This window comes from Simochromis diagramma, unplaced genomic scaffold, assembly GCF_900408965.1.
Source record: "Simochromis diagramma unplaced genomic scaffold, fSimDia1.1 OVJJ01000333.1, whole genome shotgun sequence".
In the NCBI taxonomy this organism is placed as follows: domain Eukaryota; kingdom Metazoa; phylum Chordata; class Actinopteri; order Cichliformes; family Cichlidae; genus Simochromis; species Simochromis diagramma.
The window spans coordinates 2,069,410-2,086,107 of record NW_024386765.1 but is presented as its reverse complement, the minus strand read 5'-3'; the positions used below and the strand labels follow the sequence as shown (position 1 = coordinate 2,086,107).

The following is a 16,698-nucleotide window of genomic DNA, read 5'->3' as shown; positions in this document are numbered from 1 at the left end:
CAGATGTCAGTGGTGTTCCCCAGGGTTCTGTCTTAGGCCCCCTAATATTTATTATTTATCTTTTACCTTGAGGTAACATTTTTAGGAATTTTGGTATACATTTTCATTCCTATGCTGATGACATCCAGCTTTATCCACTAAGCCTAGTATGACCCTTCCGACTTCTTTTCTCACTGACTGCTTACTCAACATTAAATCGTGGTTGTCTGCTAATTTTCTTAAATTAAACAGAGACAAAACAGAAGTTATTCGGGTAGAAACCAAAACTGTTCTGGATAAATTATCTTTGTATGACAAGTTCTAAAATCTCGCCTTCCTCACATGTTAAGAGCTTAGATATTGTTTTTTAAGCGTCTTGAGTTTTGAAACACATATCAATAATATCACTTGATATGTATATTATGTATATTGTATATATATCGGCTACATCCTTGCCTTAGAGGTAACAGTATTGCTGTTCTTGTACGTCCTCTGGCTACATCCAGTATTGATTATTGAAATTCTATCATCTCTGGCTTACCACACAAACATCTTCATAACTTTAGGTGCTTGTGTCATTACCAGAATCCCTTCCACAGAATATACTACTCCTGTCCTTCAACAGCTTCACTGGCTTTGTCTAAAATATTGCATTAATTTGAGGATCTTAATTCTTACTTTAAAGTCTCTCCATGATCACCTAAGTTACAAACTTCCTTAGCCTGACAGCTGAGTTGCTTGTTCAGTCATAAGCTGGAGATGTTTAAAATAAATTACAAAAAAAATATTTGTTTCAGTAAAAATTTTGTCTGAGCATCACAACATCCTGGTCACAATACATCCTGTCCACCTAACTGTGCTTCAGTCACTTACACAATCCGCTTGTAGGCTGCACCCCACAGTTAACCTGTCCATGTGAGGTCACCATAGAAAGTACATCATTGTAAATGTTTGTGCACGTTAAATAGGACACTGGTCATATCCTCATATGTCCTTCCACCTGGAATTTCCCTGACACCAACATAACATGAGAATTTGAGCAAACAAACAAAAAAGAGAAACAACTATGAATGGATCTACTAATTCATTCCTAACACACATTCATTACAGATTTTTGTAAAACAAATTGTGTCATGGTCCCTGTATATTCGACCCAGCATTAGTTGTTCTTTTTTTAGTTAATACTATCTTTAGATCATGATTCTGGGTTCTGGATTAATTATATTTTAGCTTGGGTAAAAGACCGAAAGTTGAGGCACACAATGATGTGTGCCGCTGGTAAAGTTTCTGGGGTCTCTTTCCTCATAACAGCCATCCCTCAAGATTTTCTCCATTTAAAGCAATGCATTATCAGGGACTGTAACATCTAGTCCTTTTACTGAATCAGGATTTAGTTTCATGTCAAGTTCTGTTCTTGGTGTTTTGGTTTGCGCTTTATTCCTTGGGTCCCTGTTTATTCCCATGTGTCTGGCTTAGTCTTCGTCTCTGTTTATCTTGTGTCATGTTAGTCTTGTCTCCCTATTCAGTTGTGACTCACTGACTGTTCTGTTTTAGTGACTGTTCTTGTCTGTATCATATGATACAGACAAGAACAGATAAGAACAGATTAAAGACACATATGTGTCTACTTTAACTTCTTCCACAGTCATTTTGTTATTTGCTGCGTGTTCCCACATGTTTCCCATCTCCTTGTTATCCTGTGTGTGTGTGTGTTATCACAGTCTTCCTTGTCCTTAGTCGTGTCATGTGTTATACCAGCACCTCTCTAGTCTCTAAGACAAGTTAGTTCCACTTTTCTTTGACTAACCGCAAACCTTAATTCTTTTGCTTTGCCCAGTTTATCTTGATAACATTTTGTCCCATAAAGTTGAATTGGTTTGAATTACACTTTTAATTATGTTTGGGTAGTATATCCATTTTAATGGATTCAATTCTGGAGTCTGAAAAAGATATAGCACCATTTCACAACCACAGTCATTTCAGAGTGTTTTATATTGTAAAGTAAAGACCCTACAATATTAGGGGAAAAAAACCCTCTAACAATCAAACAACCCCCTATGAATAAGTATTTGGCAACAGTAGAGAGGAAAAAACTCCCTTTGGATAGGAAAAAACCACTGGCACAACTAGTCTCAGCGAGGGGCAGCCACCTGCAGTGAATGGTTGGGGGGTGAGGGGAAAGAGAAGAGAATTGCTGTTAAGTATAAATAATAATGAAATGACAAGAAATTAGATTTAGACAATGCTATTCAAGGAGCTTTATCTTATATATATCTTATATAATAGGGGTGGGCAACTCTAAGGCCTCAAGGGCCGGTGTCCTGCAGGTTTTAGATATCACCCTGGGTCAACACACCTGAATCAATGAGTAGTTCATTACCAGGCCTCTGGAGAACTTCAAGACATGTTGAGGGGGTAATTTAGCCATTTGAATCAACTGTGTTGGATCAAGGACACCGGCCCTTGAGGCCTGGAATTGCAAACCCCTATTATAAAAGCTTTATCTTTTATATCGTAAATACTAGTGGCGTTTGGAAGAGGGCGCTAAAATGACAAACTACTACTTTTTCTCACAAAAGAAAAAGTGTGTAACCCGGAAGTGGGTGGGTCTTGGGTTGTGTAGAAGAAGAAGCTAACAGCTAGCCTCCGGGAGCTGCAGGTTCTGTCTTTAGCCATCAACATGGTCCAACTTGTGGGTTCCCTCCGAAAAGAGCTGGCTGATTCCATCTCCACCTGCAAGGTCCTGGTAGTGGGAGCAGGAGGGATCGGCTGCGAGCTGCTGAAGAACCTTGTACTCACCGGCTTCAAAAACATCGAAGTGGTCCGTCCCGTTCACGCTGTTTGTTTGTGTGGCTTTGGTAGCTAGCCGGCTAGCATGCTAACTGGTTCTTTGTGCTGCAATGAGTGTGTCAAGAGGAGACGTGTGGGCTCAGGCTAATTGCTGAGACGTGGCATTCAAAGATGCGCTGTATTACTATCTCGCTGGTGGTTTGTTAACACCGCGTGAACAGGGTCAAGTGGACCGGCAAGGATATCTATTTGTGAGGGTGGAAAAAAGTCGAACAAGATCGTAGCGATGTAGCCGGGATGTTTGGCGCCATTATCACTGCTAAGTTAGCCAGTCAACTTCTTTGTAAGGACACCGCGGGCTGTGTGCCACCATGGAGGTGCTTAGAGATCTCCGTGCTTAGCCATGGACAGTGTATTATAGGGGGAAAAAAAACATCCTCACTGTATCTATCAACGCAAAACGCTCAATTTTTTATTCATAGAATGTATGTGCGTGCTGGTTGGGGGCTGAGCGTGAGGAGTTCACGGGTGCTCAAATAGTGCTGTTAAATTGTGTATTAAATTCTCCCTTACGTACTGTGTGGTTTAGAGCCAAGGACCCCCCCCCCCCCCCCCCCCCTCAAAAGTGTCTGTACCAATTTTTTAACTGCAGAATGCATAAATGGCCAATCTGACATTAATAAATAGAGGCTTTAAATTTCTCAACACTGGTAGGAGAAAAAACACCAAGCACACTGTATTGTCATCACACTGTTGTACCTAAGATATAACACAACCGCCACATTGATTTAATAAATATGTGTTACTGAAAATGGAAATGGCAAGAGCACTTTGGAACTGTTGAGATTTATTATATCATTATGTATAACAATTAGAGCTTACTTCTATATCAACCAGTTATTATATTATTAAGTTGTTATTAATTAACACTTCGGGCACTTAACCATGCGTTCTTTGGGCATCATAATCTATACACTTAAAACTCTTTACCAACCTCAAATCAATGGTCAGTTTAGAATAATAAATTAACATAATGTGCATATCTTTTCACTGTGAAGCCAGAGTGAACAGGAAGAACATACAAACTTAACACACAGTCACCTCAGCCAGAAGCCTGCATGCTGTGAGGGGACATTTCTAACTACTGCATTACTGTGCTTATTACAGATCTTATCTGTGTCAGGGCACCCTCTGACCTCTGTTTCTTTTGTCACTGTCCATAAAGTAGTGGTTTACACATTTGCCTGACAAGCAATAGATCTGATCAAATGATGTGGATTGACCCACTGTGGCAACCCTTTGTGAATAAGAGAGTACCCAAAAGTAGGTTTCGGTGTTTTGAGGGTCCTCCATGACCTCGGCAAGTGCCATTCTCTTCAGGAAGCTGGGTAAATGTAGTGGGAACGCAGACATTTCCTTCACAGTGACAAGGTCTGCGTTGAACTTTGTCACCATTGAGGGTCTGTGAGGCTTCTGGTTTTCAAACTAGAGACTGATGTCTCAAGTTTGCTCCTACTCCTTATTCTGTTCTTGTTAGAAGCAGTTTGCACTGGTTACACTATTGTATTTCTTTATTTAATTATTATATTTTTGGTAACATTATTGATTTCAGATTTGCTTACCCCTCTCTTGAGTGTGGTGTCCTGTATTTGAGGTATTTGGGGGACATTTGAGAATGACATTGACATGATAAACTAGAAAAGTCAGGAGTGTCTAGTTTGTCTCAGGAAACTCTTGATGACATTGTTTGAGCCTGTGCTCGCCTTCTCTCTTATCTGCTGGTATCAGTCTCCCAGAGTCAAACATGAGACTGCGTGCATTTAATGTCTGCAGCCAAAATAACCGGCGCTGCAGTATTTTATTTATGAAAGTAGAATCCATCCTGTCTGTCCTTGCTCTTTACATAAACAGTTTCATTTTTTTGTCATCTGGCGTCCACCACAGACTTCATTAGTTAAGGCTGCTACAGCCTCTCCCTCTTAAAAAGAGTCAATGACAGGTCCTAAAGTCTTCTGGTTATCTTTTACTTTACTGTCATCATCTCAGTGGTACCTGCAAACACCCTGTGTGAGTTTTTTTTGCTGCTTGTGCCTGTAATCCTGTAGCAGTTAACCAGCTACTATTTAAATAATTGAATTAACCTCTTGGCTAGAATTGAGATAACATTGTGAAACTTTTATTTGTCACCGACTGAATTAGCAGCAGTGCTATACACACACAGAACACTCTGTCTCACCCTCTCCCTATCATCCCCTTCTCTCACACCAACCTTGTGCAAAACCTTCTCTGCAGTCTTCCTCTCACCTGCCTGGCAGCTCAATATTCAGCATCCTTTGTCCAATATATCCATATCTATCCCATGCATATGTCCAAACTATCTCAGTCTTGCCTCCCTAACTTTGTATCCAAACGCAGCACATAGAAAACACATTAATCCAAATCTAGAACAATTAAAATGCAGTAAAATAGTTATATGAAAAGAAAGACATTCAGCAGAGAATTACTTGTTTCTCTTGGTGTTTAAAATGCTCGTGCAGTCCTCTGATTGTCGCACTGACTTACCCCTGTTTGTTGTGACCTAGCAGGCGTTTCTGTTCAAACAAATAGAAAAGTGTTTGATTGTTGGATTGGACTCGACTGACTTTACAACCCTGTTGATTTTGGCAGATTGACTTGGACACAATTGATGTCAGCAACCTGAACCGTCAGTTCCTCTTTCAGAAGAAGCATGTAGGCAAGTCTAAAGCACAGGTATGTAACTCACCTCTGGTCCTGCAGGCTGCAGAGTTCTGTCTGAGCTGCTATTTTAAACGTCCTGTGTGCACTTTATACATCCGTCCCTTACTCTTGTTGTCTTGTAGGTGGCCAAAGAGAGCGCCTTGCAGTTCTGCCCCAGTGCCAACATCACCGCATACCACGACAGCATCATGAAGCACGTTTCTTTCTTTTTTTTTTTCCACAGTTTGGTCAGTCTGAGGTTAGCTCCTTCAAGAATGTACTGATGTGGGACTGACCATGTTTTTTTTCCTTAACAGCCCTGAATACAACGTGGAGTTCTTCAGAAAATTCATGCTTGTGATGAACGCCCTGGATAACAGAGGTACCCTCGTCTTACAGCATTACTGAAATATCTTCTTTTACTGCTAACGCTTTCAAATGAGGTAAATAAAACCACGTGTTGCCTCCCTAGCTGCCCGTAACCATGTCAACAGGATGTGTTTGGCAGCTGATATCCCTCTGATAGAGAGTGGCACTGCTGGATACCTGGGACAGGTCACGGTCATCAAGAAGGTAGCACTGATATTTTTTCACACAGAGAACCAACAATTTGGCTGCATGTCTTTAAGCTCTTTTTACATTGTGTGTAAGGTAGCCAAGAACCCAAAGGGAAATGGGGGTCAGACTAAAATTCGTCAAGGGCCTTGATTTTGATCTGTGCTGCAGATTTTTGAGCAAGGGCGGTGAACATGTCTCTTCTCTGCTGCTTCTTACCCAGGGAATGACAGAGTGCTACGAGTGCCAGCCGAAACCAGCACAGAAGACCTTCCCAGGATGCACCATAAGAAACACGCCATCTGAGCCCATTCACTGCATTGTCTGGGCCAAATATCTCTTCAAGTAAGCTGTGTTCTTTTATGCCTGCGTTCTTGGGCTTCAAGTTACATTTGATTGCAGTCTGCGTATTAGTTTAGCAAATATTAGTGGCTTTTGCCAGGCTTCATCTTGCAGGAAGAGGACAGGTTAGGTGAAAAACACATCATGAAATGTGATCTCACTGTGCCTCACTACCCCTAAATATTTTCTGCGTGCAGTTTTTGACACACACGGTTTTATCTTCTATTTTCCAGTTAAGACTGGACGTAGAGTATGATCTTGATTAAACTGTTCCTGCACGTGTTTGAAAATTACTACATTCAGTTTCATTTATATAGCACCAAATCACAACAACAGTCGCCCATAAGGTGCTTTATACTGTAAGATAAAGAGCCTACAATAATACAGAGAAAACCCAATAATAGGATGACCCAGTATAAGCAAGCAGCTGGCAACAGTGTGAAGGAAAAACAGAATTTTAACAGGAAGTATCCTCCAGTGAAATCAGGCTCAAGGAGGGGCAGCCTTCTGCTGTGACCATCTGGGAGCAAGGGGATGGAGACAGAAAGCTGAAGGCTCTGCCTCCCACACAAATATCTGAGGGACCAAAAGTAAATCAGCAGTCTGAGAACAAAGTGCACTGTTGGAATGACTCGGTGCTATGAGGTCTTACGATTAGATGGGACCTTGTCAGTTGTTAATCACTAATCTAGATATGACCATTTCTAAACCATCAGATGATCTTTCAGAATCATCAGTGGATACTAAGCTGTGTGATGATGTCATCTTCTGTTGTTTGTATGTTGCCACTACAGTCAACTGTTTGGAGAAGAAGATGCAGATCAAGAGGTGTCGCCGGACACAGCGGACCCAGAGGCTGCATGTAAGTGAGAGAGAGGGTGGCATTAATGTGGATTCACAATAAGTTCAATTTTGAATTCCCTGTTTTGGTTTTTGCGGGGATACTTTTTGATTGTTGGGTCACACAGCAGGATGAATATTAATGTAGGTTAAAATTAATTGCTGTGTAAAAGCTGTGAATTCTGTTAAAAGGGAATCCCGAAGAGACAGCAGCTCGTGCCACCGCTTCAGATAAGGATGGGGACATCAAGCGTGTTTCCACCAAGGAATGGGCTCGATCCACCGGATATGATTCTGTCAAACTCTTCAATAAGGTAATAAATAAGGAAGAGAGTATAAATGGGATGGGCACGAGATGTTGAGTAGACTTGTGGTTGCCCTTGCTATTCGACGTATTTGAACGTTAGATTAATGAGGAAAGGAATTAATGGTTTCATATTACACCCGAAGTACACAGTTTGCTTGGCAAATATTTGTTTGTTTTCTTTTAGACTAATTAAATTTCAAGTTTTTTCCCCTCTCCTTTAAAAACTAGCAGATTATTCGTCAGGAACACAACCGTTGAAGAAGCGATCATTCTGTCCTTATGTGGGCTGCAGAAAATGTTGAGAATCCTAGAGTTTCGTCATTTAGCATAGCATCACCACGGACGTAGAGTAGTTGTTTATGATTGCTCCTTTTTTTCCCCAGCTGTTCAAAGATGACATCATGTACCTTCTGACCATGGACAAGTTATGGAAGAAGAGGAAAGCTCCTACACCTTTAGACTGGCACCAGCTAGAGAACAGTGGTATGTCCTTTATGCACGCAGAGCTTAAGCCCATCCAGGCTTTCAGCATCACCTGGCGTTACCTGTGCTCGCGCATGTGTGTTTAGGGGCCATATTTCAACTTGTTTGAGTCAGGAAGACAGAGAAAAGAACTCGAAATATTTTAAATTGTGAGTTTATTACTTGTGTATAAGTTTTACTTCTGAACATGTCCAGCTTCTTTTTGTTGGGAAGATACTGAGCTGCACATTAGCTGTAAGTTTAAACGAAGCAAATATTTTTTGTGTCCTCACAAACATAACAAAAGCACATGACACATGTAATAAAGAACAGCTGTTTGCACAGCGTGCAGCCTGTGGAGGAATTTACTTATGTTTACAGTTCGCTTACACAAGGAACATAACTGCGAGATGTCAGATTTATATTAATTATAAAAAGGGTCACTGCTTTAAAGGCTTCATTAACCACAATATTGTGTGCGTTTCTCTTGGCTTTAGAGTGTCCTAAGGAGGGGACTCCAGCTTCAGGTCTGAAGGACCAGCAGGTTCTGGATGTTTGGGGTTACTGCCAGCTGTTCCAGCACAGCGTGGAGACGCTCCGCTCACAGCTGCAGGAAAAGGGCGAGGGTGCTGAGCTGGTCTGGGATAAGGTAAAGACAAGACGTTCTTGTGAATTAGTTTTTCACTTGATTTTTCCATATAAAAATGGTGGATGCTTGTATGAAACATGCCCACAACTTTGAAAATGAGGTCAGACTGCACTGGATACTCAGTCTTTGTTTTTTCTACTCTTGGCTCTGTATCATGTCAATGAGAGTGGCTATCCGTAATCCCAGGAAAATAGTTCTGGCAGTGCACACAAAAGCCCAACAAACCTACTGTTCAAATCTATTTTTGTGTAGTGTGAGCCAGTCAGAAGTAAGTTGGCTTGAAGGAAGAGGAGCTAAAATTGTTTTAGTCAATGAAGTAGATGATTATTCATGCAAAGCTACTCTACAGTCCAAAAATATGGTGTTGGAAATGAGCTTAACGGGACCTATGAGCATAATTGAGTGTAATATTTTTTAAAATGCTCAAACATACAATGTAGCCAGTAGGGCTGCACGATTAATCGTTAGAAAATCGCGATCTCGATTCATACTTATGTGCGATCTCATTTCCAAATGACAACGATTAAAAAAAAAAAAAAAAAAGACGACGATTGTACCGCATTTTGATCCGGGACGTAATCTGCATGAAAACAAGCGCTCACTCTTCCTGCTCAACAAATGACAAGGGCGGAGCCTTATACCACGTGATACAGAAGCTGTGCCGTGTGATGCTAAAATTAGCAGGGAAAAAACAACGGAGAGCACGTCAGGGATGACGAGAAAGTGACAGGAGAAAATCCGTCCCGGTCAACCACCCAAACATCAATAACGGGAACCTTATACAGCGCTTCCCTATACCCGTCGAACTTCCGCAGGCACAAAGAAATTACGGAGGCTATCACTTATCACCTGACCAAAGATATGGCTCCCATCAACACTGTGCAAAACGAGGGATTTAGGAAAATGATCAACACCCTAGACAAACGCTACACAGTGCCGTCCCGCAACTATTTTTCTATTGTTGCACTACCTGCTCTATACACGCAGCGTCGAGCAACGGTGGAGACGGAATTTCAAGCAGTACAACATTTTGCGGCAACGACAAAACGTGAGACATTTGTTGTTTTTATGTTTATTTATTGTTTTTATGTTCAGTCTCAACTGTTACGAAGTTGATGTGCAGTTAATAAGTGCAATAAATATTTATACTGGAAAAGAGAATCGTGAGAGAATCGTGATCTCAATTCTAAGCCAAAAAATCGTGATTCTCATTTTATGCAAAATCGTGCAGCCCTAGTAGCCAGTGCTTTAAATAAATGACACAGTATGACTGTATTGCAGAAACAATAAAGATGTATTGAGACAATGAATGAAAATTGGTGGACATAAAACAGCCCATTCACTCAGTGGAGTATGTGTTGTGAGTGTAGTGCTGCGCTCTGCTGGCTGCCAGAATAAGTACACATTATAATAGTCAACCCTGGCTGCTGAGCTTCACTTGTTGGGCAGGTTTCATTCGGTATGTTAGTACAGTAATTGTACTTTGTACATTCATCTGAATGGCTTTCGTTATTACTGTGGTTTATGGAAAATACAGCACACTTAAAATCAATCCTTTGATTTTTCTAAAAATCGACAGTGCCCCTTATAATCCCGTGTGCCTTATGTATGAATTCTGGTTGTGTTTACTGACCTCGAAACGAGTTTATGTGGTACACGACACTCGAAAACCTGTCAAATGTTTTAGTACGACTTTGCTGAGCTACGAACCCGCACCGCTTGATGGATTGTCGGAGCACTACGACTATCGTAGGCAGGACCTCGCGGAGTGATACGTACTGAGCTTCAACATAATATTACCGTATTGTGTGTGTGTATAAGGATGACCCTCCAGCCATGGACTTTGTTACTGCAGCAGCCAACCTGCGTATGCACATCTTCAGTATGAACATGAAAAGTCGCTTTGATGTCAAGTGTAAGTCACGCACAAAGGCTACAAAACAGTCATGTCAGAGTTTTTATTCACAAATCAGTACCAAAAATCTAAATGTGTTTGTTAATTTCTCTTCAGCAATGGCAGGTAACATCATCCCAGCTATTGCCACAACCAATGCTGTCATCGCTGGACTCATCGTGCTGGAGGGGCTCAAGATTTTATCTGGGGAACTGGAATCCTGTCGCACGGTCAGTTTGCTGTTATCTTTTTTAGCAGTGGATCATATATGACTCTTGACACTTGTGTACGCACTGCCTTTGGCTTCAGATGCCAAATTTAATGCACACTGTTAGATGGAAATGTCTTAGCATTTTGTCCAACCCACAGGTGGTAATAGACCAGTTTGTTCACCCTCCTAAAAGGTGTGATTTGCTAAAGCAGCCTAGAATGGGGAGTATATTTAAGTGTAATGTTGAAAAATATTGTCAAATATTTGTTGTGACTTTATGCCTGCATATTTTTGTTATTGTCCTGTGCAATTTTCATACACAAGCAACAAAGAGCAGCCTAGTTTTTTATGTTTAAGAGCCACTACACCAGAGTTTGTCATAACTAGAATACGGCTCCTATAGTAAGCCTCTTTTTATGTCCATCTTATTTTTTCTTGCATCAGATCTTCCTGAACAAGTGCCCCAATCTCAGGAAGAAGCTGCTGGTCCCCTGCGTGCTAGACCCGCCCAGCGCTAACTGCTACGTCTGCGCCAGCAAACCTGAAGTCACGGTCAAACTCAACGTGCACAAAACCATGGTGCTCACTCTGCAAGACAAGGTAATGTTACAGCACGTCCAGTATCGAAGACGATGTCATTAATTGATAAAATTCCTGAGCATCGCTTATCCTGTCAGACACCTTTCCTTTGCCTTGTTCAGACTGCACCAGTTTCCAGTATCGACTGTGTCAGTTTATGCTTTTGTAGAATCGTAAAATCTTGCCGTGACAGATTACACCTTGTCCCACTGATGAATCTTTCCCGGTGCTTAAAGTTTTTGGTCCCAGAAATCTGGTTAGAGTCAGTTCAATTACGTCTAGCAGGTTAAGTGCATTTGTAGGTAATGGGGGAAAAGCCTCTAACTAAAGAGCTCCAGTACCTTAATTCACTGCCCCCATTGTAATTCACTGGCCCATAGAAATATGACATTTGGAATGTGACATGTCTTTGTGATATCTTAAAACGATCAACTGTTGAGCAAGACTCACATTTTTCGTCCTGAACTGAAGCTCGTATATGTGGTAGTGAGAGGGTATTACTGCTCAGTAAACACTGCTTTTAATAATCAGTTAAACAAGTGCATATGATTATCAGCGCCTGGCTGCTACTATACTGTAATTCCTATGAAAGCAGTAAGGATGTATTTAGTTTTACATGGGATTGTAAAGCGTCACAAAAATGTCATTTTTTTCATGACTGGATGTTGTTTTACTTATTTACTTTCTATTTTGTGTTCCTTGTCTTTCTGTGCAGATTGTGAAGGAGAGGTTTGGTATGGTGGCTCCAGACGTTCAGATAGAAGATGGAAAGGGAACCATCCTCATTTCCTCAGAGGAAGGAGAGACGGAGGGTAAGGAAGAAGGGGGCGGAGGGGATGTAAGACTTTAAGCTTTGACCGGGGGGCTTTTAGAGGATAGAGGAAAAGGCAAGGCAGAGAAGAAAAGATGAAAGTGATGTTTGTAATCACATCTCAAAGGAGATCTAGAGAGAGATGGTAAAAAGGAAAGACTGGATGGACAGACCAAAAGAAGAGGGACAGGCAAGATTAAGATCATTTACCCACAAGACAGGAGTGCAAAATAAAACGTACCAGACAATGATGCTAAAGATAATATCTGCCTATAGAGATATAGATGGGAGTTGTTTTTCATTTAGTGCAAGTGGAAAGTGTCCATATGGACAGAAGAGGGCGCTCTAATAGCATTTGTCAGGATGTCTGTAGGTAAAAGTCATTCCAGGGCAAAAACAGAAACGCCTCAGTTAGTAGGCTGGATCTCCGTTTTAATTTGTAACAGCTTTAATGATAAAACTGATACAGTGTTTGAAAGGAGTATAATAACTTTTTTATAGTAGGAATTAATTTAACTACTAACAGTTAGTTAGTAGTTGGTAGTTAAATTATGAAATTGTGTTATTTACTGTCTTTATAGGTTCAAGAATGCATTCTCCTTACATTTATACTTATTCTTTCTCTTCACAGGCAACAACAGCAAATTTCTTTCTGATTTTGGGATCCGTAACGGCAGCCGGCTCCAAGCTGACGACTTCCTCCAAGACTACACACTCCTCATTAATGTCCTGCACGTGTATGTACCTGTGTGCATGAACGCATGAATGAAATTCACAGTTTACAGTCAGCCTCTCTAAGGGACCAAAGCTGAAAAGTGTGTGCATCTCTCCTTATTGGCAGTGAGGACCTAGAGCGGGATGTGGAATTCGAGGTAGTAGGTGAGGCCCCAGATAAGGCTCCACCCCCTCAGACTAACCAAGAGGAGGTTAACAGCATCACCAACGGCAACAAGGACTCCGCCCAGCCGTCAACATCCTCTAAAGGTCAGCATCGTAGTGGTCACGATGCTAATGCCATGACTGGAGGCGTTAACATACAGTCTTGTAAAAATGATAATAAAGTGACGCCCTCTGGAACTGCTGTGGACGTTTTCAGTACGTTTATCCTGCTACAGAAAAGCCTACAGATACAGATTTCAGAAATATGTTAGTCCAAATCAAGACAAATATTAATAGTGTGACATTTGGAGAAGCCAAAAGTTCTTTGAAGGAAAATCGGAATCTGACGGTGGGAAATTTGACCAGTTTATTCAAAATTGCCTCAGTTTGAGGATCCTTCGGGGTTTTCCATTGCTCTGTCGTTATCTGTATGCTTTTCTACATTTTGATGAGATTCTCAGCTTCAACTTATTCATTGCATAAGCTTTGGTTTCCTCTTTTTGAGTCGGTCCTTGGTGGTCCACTGACTTCTGGGTGTTTGTCTCGCAGCAAGGCTGCTAAGCAACCCCAAACAGTAACATTTCCACCACCATGACTCACAGTTGGCATGAGGGTGTTTTCCCGAAAGCACACATTCAGCATGCCCATCACTGTGATGGCCAAACAACTCTTGAGTTTCTTTGTCCAGAGCACATCTTTGCCTACATGTGCACTATTTTTGTGCTCTAAAAGCTCACCTCACATTCATGTTACATTTCTGCTGTCCTTTTGTAATTATATATACACTTTGACACAGGCAGTTACAAGAGACTTAGTTCTGCGTCAGAAGTTGAGCTCTCAAGCCGATAGGTGTGCTCAACAGATCAGTCCTGAATAAGCTGGCAGTTGTGGAGGTTTGGCAAAAAAGACCAACCAAGGGTCAGTGTCACTACTGTACTGTAAATCTGTGATGGATTAGTTTTACTTTAAAATAATCACACACACAAACACACATTCTAAAAATGACTATATAAGCTTATTTTAAAAAGAAAGAAAGAAATGATAGTATAAATAAAAATGAGCACTTAAGTGTCCCTCTTATCAGCTCCATTGAATGGAAAGTTTTTTTTTTGTTTGTTTGTTTCAATAGTTTTTTGGGGCGTTCCAGGCTTTGTTGAGACAGGCCAGTGGAGAGAGCGCTGGGGCAATCCCAGCCTCTGCATTAGTCTTATTGAAAATGGGTTTTCTCCTCAACACAGCGAGCTAAGCCAGTGCAGCAAAAACTAGGCCCTATTGGAGCACTATCCACTTGCAGCACTGCATAATGTGAGAGCTGTGTCCTGCTCCAGACTTTAGGGTAACCGCTGCAGTAATTAGTGAATATAAGTGGACATATTTTAGCTGAACAACCAAAATAAATGGCTCGTTTTTCTTTTTTACTTTTTTCTACTATTATTCCTTTTGGGGTCTTTTTTTTTTTTTTTTTACTGGGTTACGTGTTGGCATGTGAAAGCAGTTATCTTTGACTCATCATCAATCTGAACTGATTGCATTTATCTTGTTTTTGAACACTACGGTCTAAAAGGGCAATCGTTTTTTGTTTTCAGTTTGTTCTCTGTTGTGCAAATAAACCTGTATCTCTTCTTCTTCTTCGATCTCAGCTCCGTCAGAGGATGACGACATCATGATAGTCGACTCTGACGAGGAGGATGGGGCGGCTTCCAGCTCAGCAGCAGCAGCAACGGGTGGCACAAAGAGGAAGCACTCAGACGCCGAAACTGGCGAGACCTCCACCAAGCGCCCACGGACAGACCAATCGGCAGGCGACGACGATGACATAATCGCTCTGGACTAACTCCCCTCCCTTTCTCCTGAGGGACTGCAAACTCTTTGACTGCTCGTAATTTTGACTCGAGACAGACAGTAGGTTTAAATAAAACACCTCCTTCATGAAGAACCGTTTACAACCCGGGCTTCTCTTTCAACAGTTTCCCCCCCCAAATGTGTTTGTGCTTTCGTACTCCCTCCACTCTCTGACATGATGCTGTAAATAGATCCTACAATATATCCTACGGGGGGGGGGAAGAAAAAGTTTTGACGAAAAAAAATACATAGACTTCCTGTTATGTCACTTCTACTTCTCTTGTTGGTTAAATAAACAAAAAGTGCATTTTTTTTTGTATTTTTTTATAAACGTACTGTATTTCTCATGCTACACAAGTCAGGGTGTTTTTGTGCTTTGATGTCAAGTTTCAAAGGAATAAGATTTAAAAAACCAAAACATTTTCTTGGGTTGTAATATTGATCTCAGTTTTTGTGAAGATGGGGACAGAGGGGTTAGGGGGGGCAGGTTGTGCTGAATCAGTCTGGGTGGGGGTGGACAGGGGCTGGCCTGTAGGTGCTGTTGACGTCTGTCAGCAGGTCAGTAAAGCACAGAGGCACTGATGGCAAGTTTGTGCCAAGGGGTGTTTGTTAGCTACCTCTTTTCTAGAACTGACATGTTTAGGCTCCAAGAAGGTAAACATGCCCTCCATCACTTCATCGCAGTGAGGTGTCCAGCTCTTAGAGAACAAGTTACTCGAACAGCCACGGAGACGAGACAACACGCCTCCCTGGGGAAATGGCAATGACTGAACTGTACACTTTTTAAAGGCAGTAGTAATTCAATGTTAAACATGTTACAGTTTTATTTTTCTTGGCTCTGTTTGAGCAGCGAAGTCTAGAAACGGTTAAAAAAAAAAAAACAGAGCAGCAGTTTGACCAGTTTGTCCTGTTTGATGCTGCAGAGGTTAAACTAGGTTGTCTGGCAGCAGTGTCCTGCACTTAAATAACGTGAGAGCCACAGGCACTTCGTGACCTGCTGTCTTCTCCCGTCTAACCCTTGTGTTGATGTCCATAATTTCATGTTTTATTGTGATCTGACTTATTGAAAAGCTATGAGAGCCCTTTGGACCAATTTCATGAAGATAATAAACTCAAAAATTGCAGATGCTTCCTGTTTTGTCAGGTCTTTGTGTCCATGTGAATCTGTTGCCTTCTGGTAATGGAAACCCTGATTGGGGAAAGTATATCTGAAATAGACCAGGAGGTTTTCTGTGGTTGAACACTTCATATGTGTAGGGTTTAGAAAGATCATTAAACCAACACAACAGCACAGAAGATGTCGGGAGGGATTTCAGGAAATGAGAGGCCAGTTTTTTGAGACTCTGGCATCGACCAGGAGTGGACTCCCTGAACTGGACAAGTGTATGAAAACAGATGGGAGTTTGTATGACAAGCGGGATTTAGACAACTTTTTAAAGCAGCTGACTCTCTATGTGTCAATAAACACATCCATGAAAGTCTCTGACAAGTTTGATACGGAATTACCAAACTAAACAAATGCTAAAACTGAGGAAATTTCTTCTTTATTAAGGTTATTTTGTATTTTTCTTTAGTTTACTGAGTTCATAACATCATTTATTTAGGGTTTTGTTGTTTTTTTGTTTTGTTTTTTTCAAAAGTCCAGTTTTTACTTTGCATTTTTCGCATCTAGTTGTACTTCTTTACATCTAGTTTTTAGTTTTAGGGCAATAAAATTCAATTCAGTTTTATTTGTATAACACCTTGAGGCAGCTTGTGATTTGGTGCTATATAAATAAAATTGAATTGAACTGAATCTTAGTTAACTATGATAACCATGTTGCCTGAGTTGGTTGTATTA

The 16,698-nt window shown here is 41.1% G+C and overlaps 1 protein-coding gene across 1 annotated transcript; it reads left to right on the top strand.

Moving 5' to 3' along the window:
* Window positions 1-2,586: 2,586 nt before the first annotated feature.
* uba2 (ubiquitin-like modifier activating enzyme 2) lies at window positions 2,587-15,170 on the top strand. The gene is made up of 17 exons (XM_040035441.1): window positions 2,587-2,800; window positions 5,437-5,520; window positions 5,631-5,701; window positions 5,805-5,869; window positions 5,960-6,060; window positions 6,266-6,387; window positions 7,179-7,246; window positions 7,417-7,538; window positions 7,915-8,014; window positions 8,491-8,642; window positions 10,464-10,557; window positions 10,654-10,766; window positions 11,192-11,347; window positions 12,042-12,138; window positions 12,769-12,874; window positions 12,979-13,121; window positions 14,657-15,170. Exons 1-17 carry the CDS (start codon window positions 2,660-2,662, stop codon window positions 14,848-14,850), a joined length of 1,929 nt encoding a protein of 642 aa, XP_039891375.1. The 5' UTR covers window positions 2,587-2,659; the 3' UTR covers window positions 14,851-15,170.
* The last annotated feature ends 1,528 nt before the right edge of the window (window positions 15,171-16,698 follow it).